Raw genomic sequence first — 16,154 nt, forward strand, 5'->3', positions numbered from 1 at the left:
TGCACTGAGGTGTTTTCTAGAGGGAGGGGGAAGTTACCCTCAACACCACTTCTTGGTGGGTTTGGGGTGTTCGGGTGTGTTTGGGGGGTTTGTGTCTGTGTTTGGGGTTTTTATTATTATTTTACTTGAGGGAAAGGAGGAGAGCTACATGTCTTTTTCCTCTAAAACTGAAGTGCCCCTCTTCGAAGCCTCTCTGTACTGTTTTGCATTTGCTAAGCAGGGGACCTAAAGCTGGATATGGTTCTAGGTTCGTCCTTGGCTCTGGAAACAAAAAGTTTTGGTGTATTCCCTGGAACTGCCGGGTTTTTGTGTTTGGGAACGGGGAAAATGATCCATCTGCATTTCCTTCCCTTCTAAACCGCTAAAAAAATAGGTATTTGCGTAAGGAGCATTTGAAAGCAAGTCCTGCGAGGGGGTGGGGAGAAGCGCTCACTTTTGCTGTGACTGTTGGTTTTTTCCCAGGAGCAGGACAGTGGGTTTATGTTTAATCCTTTATAAACTCGGGCTCTCACGTCTTGCCGGGCGCGGGGGCGGTGTCGGGGCCGGGCCCGCTCCCCGCCCACAGGCCCGGCGGGCCGGGGTCAGGCCGCCGCCGGCCTCGCCTCCCGCCCGCCCCCGCCATCTTAAACCGCTACGCGCCGGCGGCGGGCCGAGGCCGGCGGTCCCGCTGCCCGGGGAGATGGCGGAGACGAGCACGGAAGCTCGGACGTGGCTGCTGCGGCCGCCCACGGCCACCGAGCTGCTGCTGGTGGCCCTGTGCTGGCTCGGCTGCTACTGGCTGCTGCGGCGGCGGCCGCGGGCGCTGTCGGGGCTGCCGCCGGGCCCCGCGCCCTGGCCGCTCGTGGGCAACTTCGCCTTCGCCCTTCTGCCGCCTCCGCTGCTGCGCAGGTGGGCGGTGGATGTGAAGGGCGACCGGCTCTCCCCCGCCTTCTCGCCCCACGTCTTCCTCACCGGCCTCACCAAGATGTACGGCAGCATCTTCCGGCTCTTCGTGGGCAGCCGCCCATTCATCATCCTCAACACTTTCGGGGCGGTGCGGGAGGCGCTGGTGCAGAAGGCGGAGGTGTTCAGCGACCGGCCCTCCGTGCCCATCGTCCTCATGATCACCCACCACAAGGGTAAGTGCCCGGGGGCAGCCCGAGACCCGCCCGGGCGGCTGCCGCACGCCGGGAGGTGGTCGGAGTGATGCTTAGGAGCGATGCGGAGCGGGGGCTGCTCGGGACCGGGGCTGCATTGCCGAAATTTGTAACTAATTCCCACGAATTGTGGACTGAACTGTTTACTTGCTTTTTGCTCCTCGCGTGTATCCCTCGCCCTGCTGCTGACAGAGAGAAACTCGCCCTGCCGTGAGGTGCAGCATCCCCGCGAAGTTGGCAGTGCGGTGCCGTGCACCACGGAGCATCTCTGGGTGACTGAAGTGCCCGGTGCCTTTAGTTCTGTGCACAGGAAAGGGACTGAGGAGCTGCTGAGGTAGCTGGGCTGCTTTAGACTGGAGAAGGGGAGGCTCAAGGGGAGGCCTTATCTCTCTTTCTCCAACTGCCTGAAAAGGCCTTGTTGCCAGGGCGGAGTTGGTCTCCTGGGTAGTAAGGGATAGGACAAGAGGAAACGGCCTCAAGTTGCACCAGGGGAAGTTTAAGTTGGGCATTAGGAGGAACTTCTTCACAGAAAGGGTGGTTTGATAGTGGAATGGACTGCACAGGGGGATGGTGGAATCACCGTCCCTGGAGGTGTTTATGGAAAGGCTGGATGTGGCACTCAGTGCCAGGGTCCCGTTGACAAGGCAGTGTTTGGTCATGGGTTAGAATCAATCTCCGAGGTCTTTTTTAACCTTATTGTTTCTGTGGCTGCCATTTGTGCAGGGGTTTAAGTTGGTCTGTCACCTGGGGGCTTTCTGATTTTGGCTGTGTGAGGGGAAGAAATTTCAAGTACTTGGGCAGTGGTATGAAACTGAGCTGTCCCGCAGTTCTTACCAGGGTAGTGGTGGCAGAGCTCAGGCTTTTGCAGAGTCCCATGGCTGTGCACTCTGCTGCCTGTGTACAAGCTACTGTTGCTGAGATATTGGCAAATGCGTTATTTTGCTTGTCAAAACTTACTGAGCATGTTTGGGTTTGGTTGTCTTTTTTTTTTTTTTTTAAGAGTCCAAAGGAGAGTTATTATCTTTTGCAGGAAAAATGCTTGAAGGGTTTAAACACATGCTTGATGATACTGCAGGTAGAATTTCTTCATGTTTAGTTTTTAGGTCATTACTGATCTCTTTGTTTGGAAGTATATGGAAAGTATAAGTATATGGAAATAAACTTACCCTTTTTCAGTTTAGGAGGTGGATCCATGAAGGCTTGTTAGTGTGCTAGCTTATTGTGAAACCTACCTTTAATTATTTTTTCCAAGGCTAGGGAAATGTGTTTTTTACATATGCATGAATATTTTTTTCCCCCTTTACTAGAATTGCCATAGTAAAGAGAAAAGAAAGTGAGGGAGCTAGATAATGTTTATTAAAATGCTATCAGCTACCATTGCTGAAATCAGTTTAAAGAATAAAAAAAAAAAAAGATGAATTGTGTTGGTTTAATGATATTGTTCCAAGACAGATCTTACTGGCACGTTGTTATCATGCATGAGTATTTTTAGGTACAGTACTTCAGCAAGAACTGGAGGAGGAAAGGGGAAGAGGAGTTAGATAATTTTAGCAGTGCTGTAAAACCTCATGTTCAGGCTCATGGTAGATTTCTTTTTCCTTGAATGCTGTGAATTTCATGTGTATCTTGTTCTTTATCAGAGTTTTTTGAATATGGTGAAGGGTAGCTAGGGCAGCTGGCAGCTTCCACCAGTGGGTGCTCCAGGAGAGCTGGACGTTCCAGGAACCTGTTGTCCATAGCCAGAGCATGCTGCAAGCAAGCCCAGGGACGGTGCCTGTCTGTGTTGCACTGTGGCAGGGACATTGTGTTGCTCTGGGTTTGGTTTTATCTGTAAGGTCACCACAGGCATGAGGACTGCAGCATCAGGGCTGCCCAGGGGTCCATAAAGCATCCCCCGCTGTTCCATAGTGCTCGTGTTAGCAGCAGGCTGGATTGCCCCAGATGGAGGAGTATTGTAGAGTGAACCACAGGGCTGGTGTGTTCTGAGTGCACAAAGGGTGAATGTGGGCAGTGGGGCCACTGCCCCCCACAAGCTGGTTCTCTAAATGCCAGTGGAAGCTGCAGGTGCTGTCCCTGTGCTGCCTTGGGTTTGATGGTGGCATGAGGAGATGACTGAGCCTCTGCAGTGCTGCGTTCGTGCTAACAAGCATTGCTTTTTCCGTCTGTGGTTCATGGGGGAGGCAGATGGATTACTGCACTCAAACTGGAGGCCTCTTAAGATTGGTTTGGGTGATCATTTCAGGAATTTGTGGGTGAAATGTTTCTGCAGGTCAGGACAGCAGCAGTTGTGTTAGTATGTACTAGGAAAGGTAACAGTAAGGGCAGGATGATGGGTTACTTCAGCTCTACCACTCATAGTTTGGGTACTTCAGCTCTGGGAGGTTTAGTGTCCATTTTGGGCTCCTGCATGTCCTTGGGTTCTTTGGGTTCCTTCATTCTGTCAGTGAGCTATTCTGGTATGAACATACAGAGATATTTTCTTGTAAGCTCCATTTGCTGGTATAGTTTTGTCTTTACCTTAAGCTGTCCTGCCAGCCAGAGGGGCTTATGTCAGCTGAGTGGTTCTATTGCATGTAAGGTGGAAAGAAAATAATTTTTTCTGGGGGAGAGCAGGTAGAAGTATCAGAAATGGCAAATATTACATTTCAGCAAGTTGATTAGCAAGTGAGGGAGGCCTTCTTGGCTGGATAGAAAATGCCATAAGAACTTAAGGGAGAAGGTAGTAGTCAATTCTTAATTCATCATCACATATGTCTGCAGAAAGAGAAGTAGTAGACTGGGGAGAGAAACAAGACATTTCTGTGGTCTAATTTTAGAATTTTAGTTTTTTGTATTCTATAGCTACGAGAGGTAGCAAAGACTGAATCTGCAGAGTACATGGAGTCAGAGTGGTTGTCTGCCTTTATAGCCCTGCCCTGTGCATACCCACATGTGGACATGTGGCAACACAGAAGTTGAACGTTATTAAGTGTCATGAGTGCTGTGTTTGTCAATGTTCCCAGGATTGTAGCAGCAAGCACTAGAGCTAGCAGTAAAAAATGTGGGGGATGGAGGAGAGTGAGTAAGTTTTTGCTTCTTGTGAGGATTTGAAATTTTTTTGTATAAAAAGGGGGAATAAAATGAACTCTCCGGTTTTCTGAGTTTGTTAGTTGTATTGAAAAGGTTTCATTATCAGGTCATAGAATTAGGCCTCTGTAGGGAGCATGAAGTCCCAGTTATTGTTGCTTCAGAATTTATTGCTGTATGGCCTTCAGGGTTTTTTGTTGGTTTTTTTTTGTTTTGTTTTGTTTTGCTTTAATTTCTTTACAGGAGGAGTTGTTTTTGTTGTTGGGGGTTTTTTTAAGAGTAGAGATGTCTGTGCTGAGTAAGGGCTTTTTAGGGCAGGCAGATTTTCTTTGAAATCAGCAAAGGACTATTCCATTTTTGTAGCTTGCTAGGGATGCAGTTGAGAGTTTGCTTTCTTCTCTTTTCTCTTTTGTTCTGTCTTTATGCTCTTCTTCTTCCTTAATCTATCTTCTGTGTAATTCTTTCCCAATTTACAAATCAGTTGTTAGTATTCTGCAGTAGTTTGGGGTTTGGGGACATCAGAAAACACCGATGCTCTCTGCAGGACCGCTGGAGGGGCTCACTGCATGTGGGGACGTTTCTTTTTGGTGTTAGCTTTTCTGTGAGCCTAGGCAAGTCTCTTTTGCATTGAAGACAATAGGTCTGTTTTGTTTTATGAAAGTATTTGGATCCTAAAACTAATTTAACTTAAAAAAAAAAAAAAAAAAAGGAAGAGACTGTGGATGAATAGCCTATTTTGGAGATATTTGTTGTGGGATAGAAACAGTGATAACTTTGTTTTGTTCCAAGAAATCCATGTTTCTTTCGCAGCCCAGCCACAAACCCTGGAGACCCACGGTTCTTGGTTCTTGGCCAAATTCAACCCAGGTTGGTTCTTGGCCAAATTCAGCCCCAAATACTCCTGTTTTTTCACTTAACCTACTTGAGGACACCAGTGCTAACAGGAAACAGTTGAGAGAGGAAATCTGGAAAGATTTTGGTTCTGTTTTTTGAAGGGCCAGGAAGTGGGCATTTGAATAGATTGCCTGAGGAATGTCTTCATGCAGAGAAGATGAAATTCAGCTGATTCTGAGCGTGTCCTAACTCTTCCTAATGTTCTTGTTTAGGACGTTTGAAGCTAGGTCATGTGTTTGTAGTCTTTGAGCATTAAGAACTTGGAACATTAACTTGTAATGGAAATGTAAGTGGTGTTAAGTATTGAAACATGATGCATCTTCTAGTACTTATGTACTTTTTCTATTTTCTTATGGCCATTTCTCCTTTCAAATTCAGTGTTAAAGTTTGCAGTTGACAGAAGAACTGATGTTGGTTTTACAAGGTAACTTTTTGTTTCCAGAAAAAAAGAAAAAAAAAAAGTGGTGTCATTTTACTAGAAGAACAAATCCAGAACTAGATCATGTTTGATGGCTAAACTTTCTCAGGTTAACCATGGAGTACATTAGAAATTGCAGATTGTGTATTTGTTACCCTGTGGTGTCTTTGGTGTGGTCTTTTAATTCAACATAAGAGATGTTTCTGTTTCAAAGTGAGTAATTGGGATTTAATTTAAATGGTGTTTCATAATGACACAATCATGCAGAACAAGTGCCTACAGGCATCAAAACTGTTGAGATGCATATCAAACAGGAATTTGCCCAATGTCTCTGAACCTGTTTTCATCTTCCCAGTTTTCTTGCAGTGTGAGTATCCTATATTTTTATTATAACTTAAAGCTTGCTTGTAATAGACACACTTGCAAAAAGTATTGAGAAGTTTGTATAACACGAAGGAGGAAAAATGCAAATCAGTTTATGTTTTAATGTCTTCTGTTATGCTGTGCTGAAGAAGTTCATGTCTAGGACATTGGGAAGAAAAGGCTGTGTCTAACATATATCCCAGACTAACTGTTCCCTCTTCTCCATCTATTTGTGTCTTGCAAAGTCTAACGAAACTGGTGATGTAACTTGGATATTTGTTTCAGTGATAAGGAAAAGGAGGGACAGGAAAACCAGAGAGTTTGCTTTATTCCCCCTTTTTACACACACAAAAAAAAGCTATAGTGAAGAACCTTGTGTTTTTCCTTTAGCTCCTAGACAGGTGCTTGGGAGAGATTTGCTGTGTATCATTTCCTTCTTTTCTCCCTCTTGAGTTGCAGGCATGGCTAACTATTTTCTAATTGAAAGTTGGGCATTTTGGTTTCAGTCTCTCCCTTTTTCTTTCAGGTGTTATTTTTGCACCTTATGGCCCTGTCTGGAAGCAACAGAGGAAATTCTCTCTGTCAACACTGCGTCATTTTGGAGTAGGGAGACACAGCTTAGAGCCTAAAATCATCGAGGAGCTGAACTTTGTAAAGGAGGAAATGCTGAAGCACGGAAAGGATTCATTTAATCCCTTCCCAATCATTCGCAATGCAGTGTCCAATATTATCTGTTCCATGGCCTTTGGCAAGCGCTTTAACTACGAAGATGATGAGTTCAAGACGATGCTGAAGAACATGGCCCGTGCCCTGGAGCTGAGCGTGAACAGCTACATGATCCTGGTCAACATCTGCCCGTGGCTCTACTACCTTCCCTTTGGGCCTTTCCGTGAGCTTCGGCAAACCGAGTTGGACATTACTGCTTTTCTGAAGAGAATAATTGCCCAGCACAGGGATACACTGGATGCAGCAAATCCCAGGGACTTCATTGATATGTACTTCATCCACGCAGAGGAAGAGAAGAACAACAAGGAGAGCAGTTTTAATGACGACTACCTGTTTTTTATCATCGGTGATCTCTTCATCGCCGGCACTGATACTACTTCCAACACATTGCTGTGGTGCCTGCTCTACATGTCTCTTTACCCTGAAGTACAAGGTAAGATTACTTTTATTCTAGGTGATTTATTCAAGGCTATAAAGCTCCAGATGGATGCTCAGAAACAGAAGCAAGCACCAACAGTGAAGGAATCATTTGGAGAGCCAGCGGTTCGTGTTGTATGTGTGATTTGAAAGGCTGGTTTGTAATCAGGCATCTTTTATCCTGCTGTTCTATGATGGGTTAATGCTATATATTAAGTGCTAAATGGCCCTTTAATCTGTGAATTTCTTCTGGTTTGGGAAAATTTCATCTTTTCCAAGAAATTCCAGGGAACTTTAGCATGTTTGAAAAACTTTGGCAGTTGTTACATTCCAGGCATGTAGTAGTGATAGAAGATGTGTGAAGACCATAGTGCTAAGGTCTGCTTTTATGACTTCCTGAGCAGGGAGGTGTTTGAACCTGGCAGCAGAGTCTGGGGAAGTAAAACACCACCTGCTGTAGGGGAGGATCAAATCAGAGACAGCTTAAGCAAACTGGACTTGCGCAAATGCACAGCCCCAGCTGCCAGTGTTGTTAGAGGGCTTCTCCCCGTCAGTCTTGAGTGCTCAGGGCAGTGGGGTGGGTGGCTGAGGATGAGGGATGGGGGGACACAAACAGAGGCAGAACAAATTGGTCTTGTTCAGTTTTAGGGAAGAGTGACTGAGGGGAAACCTTATGCTATCTACAACTGTCTGATCAAAAGATGCTAAGAAGATGGAGGTAGTCTCCCCTGAGGTGTGCAGTGGAGGGAAGGGAAGGGAAGCAGTGGAAACAACCTACAACAAGAAAATTCTGATCAGATACCAGGAAAAGAAATTGCCCTGACAACATGGCAAAGGAGTGACAAAGATTGCCCTGAGAGTTAACAGAATCTCTGGTTTTGGAATTTTTCAAAACTATGTGGTCATGACCGGTAGTAGTCTCATCTGCCCTGAGTTGGATCTGTTTGGAAAAATCTCTTCAAATAGGTCATAGTTTATTGCACAAAGTCAAACAAACTGTAAAACAGGGCACCAGTTCAGTACATAGGAGAGAGTTCACTGGGGACAAATGTACATAAACTTTTATTGCATGGGCTTATTCTTCTGTTTTAATGCTGTGTGTTATCACTGCTTGACTTGATGTGCAGTTACATGGATTAGACGTATTCTAAATTACACAAATGGAATCCAGAAGAGTTTTGTGTTTGTTTTTTTAAACTTTTTTCCTTCTGCCTGGTACTGTATACATATGTGCTAGTCAATTTTCACTTTTCTACTGATCTCTAACAGTTTTATTACCTCTGTCTGACTTCCCCTTTTGCTGTGGCTCTTGTCAAGTAGTCTAAGTATGCTCAGAATTCCAGACTGTATCACTTTTAATATCCTATTCCTTATGTCCTGGTTGCCTCGGAACTGTGTACAGGCCCCTTTTTTTTACTCCTGGTAATACATTTCTCTTAAATGTATTTCCTCTCTAGAGAAAATACCTGAATTGTGTATCCTTTAGAAGTACCAGAAGTTACTTGCAGTCATGGGAAGGAAACTAAGGGCTATCAGAGGGAAAAAAAGTATTTTTCTCTGTGGAAAAAGGTTTTGCTTTTTACATGGAAATAAAGAATGACGTGGATGGACAATATGGTGAAGCCATGGGGAGTATTTGGTTTGTACTGTTCCCTGACTTTGTTTTGGTCCTTGGCTTCTGAAGATCATTGAGATTTTTAAATATTTGAAAAGTTGTGGAGCAGTTCAAATAATATACTGTTGCAGAGGCTGCTGGAGTTTACATTTTGCAGCTGGTAATGTGAGCAGCAGTTTGGCTGCTGTCTGTTTAGTTCCTCACATTTTTAGGAATGCTGAACAAATGAATCGTTCAGGATAAAGCACTGGTGTGTCATTTGGTATGAGACAGTCTAGTTGTTCTTTTTTTATATTGAAAACTTTATTTGTTTAGATTACTGTGAACATACATGCCTGAATATAGGGCTATGATATGTCCCTAATAAAAGGGAAAGAAAGAACTTTCTTCTCCACAAAGAAAGTACTGGAGAGTCAGACTGTCAGCCCATCTCTTGTTGTATTTTTTGTGGTTTTTAATGTTCCTCATGCATGAGCTTTTCTTCTGGGGCAAACCCAGTAGGTGGCAGCAGCGGCTCCTCAACACAGTTCAGGCAGCCCGTGGGGATGCTGCTCGGGCAACGGGGACAGTTTTTTCACATTGAGCTTTTATTTAATCTTGTATCACTGCTAAGGAGAGAAAAGAGCAAAAACTCAGAGTATCAGCAGCCTGGTTGGAAAAGTCAAGTGGAACAACCATAAAGTATGCCGGATAGAAAGGGTAAAAATAAAAACTGACTTTTATTATTATTGAATAAAGGTTTAGTTTTGAGGTCTCCTTTTCCAAGATTGTCTTTTGTGGTGTAGCCAGATTGCAAGTTACCTGCAAGAAAAGGCACATCATCCTATATGTATGTAGGTGAAGCAAATCCTGAGTCTTGGAAACTTCTATGAAAAGAATTATTTGTATGCTGTGCCTTCAGGATATAAGGAAATGAAAGGGGCAAGCAAATAATTTGATCTACTTTGCTCCCCATGAATGAGAAAGCTGATAAGCTCATGATTTTTTTTGACTTTGCAGAAGGGCTGCAAAGGGAAAGGAGCATCTGCTGCTGCCTTTGGGGGAAATGGGAAATAGCTGAGTTTAGGTTCTGTGAATACAAAGTAGGAAATGGCAAGAATGAGTTAAATGGCTTCAATGCTTGCAGTAACAGCACCAGAATTCCTGCTCCAGAATAAAGTATCTAAAGAACTGCATGAAAAACTCTCCCATCTCCTCAGCTCAGGCACACACTGCACACAGTTATCTTACTGTTCAAGTTTATAATTGCAGAGCAGAAGCTTAATGTTCCCAGAATTCAAATTACTGTATAATTAAACTCCTAAAGTAAGATTATGAATACGTTTGGAGTAGCAACAGGACTTTCCTGTACTTTTCCAATACTGCAGTGCTAGCAAGGTCTGTCAGCTCAGTGTTTACTCTTGACTGTTGTCAAGATTGTGCTTGGTCGTTTTCTTCATAGCTGAGTCTGTTCCTAAGGCTAATGTTGGCATAGCTGTTTCAGCTAGGAATCACATCCTAAAGTAATTTTTGAGAAATCTATGTAAACAGTGAAGCAAGCACAGTCAGATGAAATTGAGATTATGTCTTCTCACATATTATGTCTTCTGATTTCTTTATTTTTCTTGCTCCCTTTGAATAGAGAAAGTTCACGCAGAAATCGAAGCAGTTCTAGGATGTGACAAAGTTCCCTCTCTTGCTCACAAGGCTCAAATGCCCTTCACAGAGGCAACCATTATGGAAGTTCAGAGGATGACTGCAGTTGTTCCCCTTTCTATTCCTCGAATGGCCTCAGAAACTGCTGGTAAGCATTTCTAGAGACTTGTTACTGCAGTGTTTCCTCTGGGGCTGAAGATCTGATGGGATATCTAGTGATAATTTGCAAAGACCTCATTTACGTATTAGACCTGTAAAACAAATATGTAAATGTCCTTTACAAGCCAGAGGCCTTGACATAGTTCTCTATGTAAGCAGCATGTCTGACCTGACAGCCAGCAGTTTTTCTACTCTCGAGTGATCTCTTCTTCTGGGGGTTGGCTTGTATTGACTAATGTGCTAAGTCATGGCTGGAAGCTGGGACTGCAGCTTTGTACCTGAAACAGGAGAGCTGCTCTTGGCATTCTGACACAGAGGTCTGAAAAAATCAGTTTAGAGTAATTGGTTTGCTAAAGGCTTATACCACTGATCTCCACATGTACAGAAAACATTAAGAAATATCATCTCTCAACTCATCTATGTGTTTTCCTAAACATAGGAACACTGAGCACTGGCCAGAGTCGGTGTGAGAGAGCAATACTCAGCTTTTAGACCTATTACTGATCTGCTTTTCTAAATGTTTTGATTTGCAGGGGAGTGAGGTGCTGCAAGCTGAAATGAGACTAGTCATTTCAAAACCCTTGTGTCGCAACAGTTCAAAGTCCATCCTTTGACTGTGATGGGGCTCTGTGACAGCACAGGAGCAGGAGGAAAATGGGTCACAGTGTTGGGGTACTGCAGAGTGCATTTCTGACTACTGCTGCTACCTTCTCTCTGCAGAAGCTGTTGGTGTAACTAGGTGTCTTTCCAACTGCTCAGGCTTGAGTGATTCTGACTCAAGCAGGGTAGCAGAGATCACCTTTGCCTTCAGCTTTTGCTACATTTGCAGCCCACAGCTAGGGATCAATATAATTTTTTGTGATATCCTCTTGTTGCATTTTTACTGCTATTATTCCCATGTTTCCTTCTAGCAACTTGTCACATCTCTGTCTCTGCTTTTGTTTAAAGTGCTCCAGGGATATACTATTCCTAAGGGTAGTGTGATTGTGCCCAACCTGTGGTCAGTACACAGGGATCCTAACATTTGGGAGAAGCCAGATGAATTTCAACCATCAAGATTTCTGGATGAAAATGGCCAGCTAATAAAGAAAGAGTCGTTCATTCCTTTTGGAATGGGTAAGATAATCCACATGGAGTCATTAGCTGGGTGGGTGGATGGTGGTGTTTCAAGTGTAGGGCCTTGGGGGTGAGAGATATAAAGGTTGCACATAGGACCAATTATAGGAGTAGATTTATTATCACAGTTGGTGGCCTGCAAAATGGTTTGGGTTCCTAAATAGCCAGTCACCAGACAGAAATAATGAATTGTCCTTTGATACTACTTTTACTGTGGGTGTAAATGTTGTTAATATGAACTAGTACAGCTGAGCAAGCCTTAGACTCAAATACAGGAGGCCAGAGCTTCAGAGTTCATAGCTTAATAGTAGTTTGAGCCTTCTTTGGACTATGGTAGCCCAGGAACTATATGTGTTTTAACAAATCGGTCAACTGTATAAAGCCAGTAATACCTCTCTTCTAACTGTTCTTTAGGTAAACGTGTGTGCATGGGAGAGCAGTTGGCAAAAATGGAGCTGTTCTTGATTTTTTCAAGTCTTATGCAAAGTTTTACCTTTATGTACCCTGAAAATGCTGCAAAACCATCTATGGAGGGAAGGTTTGGTCTAACTTTAGCTCCATGTCCATTCAACATAATAGCTTTGAAGAAATGATACAGTGTCAAAAAAGATTAAGCAAAGAAGTACTGCACTTTTAAAATACAGCTTTTTTTATTATTATTATTTCCAGCTTATTTTATTACTTTCTTTCCAGAAAATAACCCCAACTTCACAGGCTTTCCTAGTCAGTAAGAATGATCCATTTAGCCTTCTGGAAAGATTTTTTTTGTCAGCTGTTGCATTCCACAAATGAACTGACAGCATAGTTTTTAATTTGATATTAAAACTTGGTGGGCTTAACATCTGTCTGTTATGGTCAGTTTGTCAAATGTTGATTATGGGGGAATGGTCCAAAACATTTATTACTGTTCTGGCAAATAGTAATTGTAAAAAATTGTGAAAGCTGCACATAAATATTTCATTTACCAAAGGAGTGAAGCACATCATGTAATATTAAAAGTATCAATGAGTTGTTAGCATTTTCTGTGAAATGAAAGATTATAACTGAGCTTAAATAATTACTTACACTTTTTGGAAATTACCAGGTGACATTACTTTTAACCTTGGAGGATTCTTTTTTGCAACTAACTTATAGATGTAGTAGATTGGATCCAAATATCCTTGAGATTCAGGGCACACTATAAAAAAGCAGGTACCAAGTTGGAAAGGCCAGGATTTGAGGCCAAATGAATCCTTGAATATGCCATATTCTCAACATGAAATGAGTGTGCAGCGTTGGGATGCAGATGTTTTATCTCAGAATACAAACGAGAGTGGAATTCTCTAACAAGAAACAGCAGAACTCTGTTCTCTCTGGTGCCAAACATATTCAAGACATCTGTGCTGCCTCTTGGCATTCATTGTTTACCTCATGGCAGCAGTGGCTGCAGGCTGGACGGGACCAGCAGCTGCTCACTGGGGAAAACACTACAGTCTACAGTGTGTAATCCTGAAGTCGAGGCTGGTGCTCAGGTTTTTCATCCACAGGCAGTGTGGACGGTACTGCCACAACCTCTGCCTTTGGGAACTGGAGTCTTCAAATATGGCATCACTATATCAGTACAGGTACTGTTTATACATTTACCAGGGAACAGGAAGAAGCTAACAAACTTGAGATTTGAATATAATGGCTCTCTCTTTATTATTTTCCATAGAGAGTAAAAATATCTGTAGTTCATGCAGCATGAGTGTGTCAGTACTTTTTTCACATGCAGAATCTTAGTGCTCTTAACCACTGTCAAACCAGCTGCCAAGGAAACCTCATGTTAATTGTTTCAGAACAGGGCACTCAGTCTTGCCTTGTATTTCAAACATGGAAAATGATCTTTTGGGGGACTATATAACAACTAACCTTTAAATAGTTATTTTTAATCATTCTTTAATCTCTTTTACAGTCCTTTTGATCTATCAGAATTTCATATCACATTAATTAAGTTGTTATGTACTCTTCTAAAGATTTTTTTTTTCCCTCACTGAAGACGTAGAGAATACCCAGAGCCCTCCTAATGTCAAGTTTACAAGACTGGAATGTGAGTTTGAATGTGATTTAGAATTGGGTATTCCAAAGCAGAAACAAAACTTAAATTGTGAAAGAAGACACAACTTTTCAGCTTTAAATTAATGTCTGGTTTTGTCACTTTTAACCTTGAAGTTTTAAAAGCCAGGTAGTGCCTAACAAAGACTGTAAGATAGTAATTTTGCGTTTAAATTAAGGTTTTCTGTTACCTGTTTTGAATAACAGAGTGCCTTAATTTTTGAATTATGTATTTGGTTGGTCAGGTATCCCACTGTTTGTGTGAAAACTTTCAATTCTTTTCAATTTAACTAGGTTAACTCTGGACTATATAGGCTTGTGGGTTTGTTTTTTTGGTATGAAGTTTTTGAAAACTTAGTACAATAAAAAGTTGATTTTGGTACCAATGCCAGTGAACTTGCTCTAAAACCAGACAGTACTGGAGAATTAAGCACTTTATTTAATTTAATTTTTTATTTTCCAATGAATAAATAGTTTCTGTAGAGTTGGGATTTTTGTCTGGAAATCATAAATTATGCTTAATTGAGAAGCTAAAATTAAGTGCTGATAATATTTATCTTTCTGTTGAAATGCCTCTTTAAACAACATAATGATGTTGGTGTGCAACTGATCACTTTTATAAAATACCTGTCCTTTTAATCATTGAGGACACGTTTGAAAAGCACTTTAGTATTTTTTTACGGATTCCAAAGAAGATGCAATTCACATAATCCCCTGGTATGTGAAACTGTACATATTTGTGCTTGTTTTGCCTGCTGAGTTTAGTTTAAAATGTCGCCTTTGAAAATTAGCTTTCTACAAATACTACTTTGAGAATGTGGTTTTTGGTGATACCTGTAATCAAATGCTGCAATGTGTACAGGCTAAAACTACTGACTCTAAGTTCCAGCCATGTCAGGTGTGCTAGAATACAGGATGCTGTTGGAATAAATAAAGACAATAAAGACCTGCCTTTCATACCTTTCAGGTGCATTGAAATTTTCACAGGACACCATAAAAGTAGCCGAACAATAGCATAAAAGCATAAAAATCTGTGGTTTTCAAAGTGTATTGCCATCTTTGGCAAACTGTAAAGAGTGGTAGCAAAGTTGGTTTGTTTTTGTAAATGTATCCTCCCCCTCTCCTTTTTTTAGCAGAGGAAGCATCTCAAATGCCTTGTTGAAAAATGTATGCTCAGATAAGTGGGTGACTGTTTCTGAATGCTGCAAATATCTTTATTTCTAGAATTACTTTGCCTCAATGTGTTTTTATTTTAAATAAAGTAATTCCCAAGTAAGCATTTCACAGCTTTGCATAGTCATTTCAACGAGTTCCACTTACTGACTAAACTTGTGGTGTTTGGCATCTTGCAGAAAAAGCTTCTGAGTGAGAATTATAAAAATGCTTTGGATGAGGAGTGAAGGAAGTGGGGGAACAAAATTAAATTAAGAAAATAACATTGCCAGGCATGTTATGATCAAATGATAGAAAGAGGTTTTTTTAAAAACACTGCTACCCAGAATAGAAGATGAAAGGGTAGGAGATGAGGAAGATAAAAGAGCAAATGAATTGTCAGCAGGAGGAGGTATGCATTCTGCAGGAAAGAACACCTGGGCAGAAGTTGAGGTGTAGTTTTTTTGGACTCCTGGCATCGAGGGAGGCAGAGGGCAGAGAGGGAAAATGGTGCCGAGGGGGAGCCTGGGGGAGAGGGCAAAGAGCCCCCAAGAGGTCCAGGGGGAAGTGGGAGATCCTTCCCTATGGAAGAGCAGGGGGCTGAGCAGGAGCCCGCTGAAGTGTTTGTGGGGAGGGGGTGTGGGTATCAGCACTAGTTAACAAGGGGCTGGGCACTCAGCAACAAGAGCTATAGGTGGAAATCTTGTGTCTTTTGCCCTGGAGTTAGGTTGCAGATTACTTGGCATACTGCTATTTTTTGTTTTTGTTTGTTTGTTTGTTTTAGGGGAAATTCATTAATTACCACTCAGCTGTCATTTGTATACACAAAGATCATTAAGCTTGAGTCTTTGAATAAAGCTGTTTCCACAGCCTTCCTTCTCCTGCCTAATCCAGGTGAAGTTTTTTGCAGTAGGTTTGTGGTACAAAGTGCAGAGATATGAGAATACAACACTTACTTCATTTGAGTGAAACATAAAAGCTGCTTAATGTTTACCCTGATGCTGACTCAAGTAATAATTGCTGTGTTGTCAGCTGCTGCTGAAGTGCAGGTCTTTTTGGTGATAAATTAATTAGATGGAAATCAGGAAAGTCTGCATCTGATATAATTCAGCTGTTAGTATTTATAATGGAAGAATTTTTTTTCTTTTTTTAAATTTTATTATATTTGTTATTATGTATCTTGTGCTAGCCGGGAAATAGCAACCCCTTCTAGACAGGAAACTTTTGTTCTGGGGAGAGAGCTTTTAATGATGTGAATAGGGAGAACATTGAGGTGCTGGAGGGTGTCCAGAGAAGGGCGAAGAGGCTGGGGAGGGGTCTGGGGCACAGGTCCTGTGGGGAGTGGCTGAGGGATCTGGTGTTTTTTAGCCTGGAGGAAAGGGGT

The 16,154-nt window shown here is 42.3% G+C and overlaps 1 protein-coding gene across 1 annotated transcript; it reads left to right on the forward strand.

Moving 5' to 3' along the window:
- Positions 1–597: 597 nt before the first annotated feature.
- LOC132326280 (cytochrome P450 2U1) lies at positions 598–14,894 on the forward strand. The gene is made up of 5 exons (XM_059844236.1): positions 598–1,118; positions 6,404–7,036; positions 10,257–10,418; positions 11,378–11,545; positions 11,960–14,894. Exons 1-5 carry the CDS (start codon positions 680–682, stop codon positions 12,136–12,138), a joined length of 1,581 nt encoding a protein of 526 aa, XP_059700219.1. The 5' UTR covers positions 598–679; the 3' UTR covers positions 12,139–14,894.
- Positions 14,895–16,154: the final 1,260 nt, after the last annotated feature.

This window comes from Haemorhous mexicanus, chromosome 4 (genome assembly GCF_027477595.1).
Source record: "Haemorhous mexicanus isolate bHaeMex1 chromosome 4, bHaeMex1.pri, whole genome shotgun sequence".
In the NCBI taxonomy this organism is placed as follows: Eukaryota; Metazoa; Chordata; class Aves; order Passeriformes; family Fringillidae; genus Haemorhous; species Haemorhous mexicanus.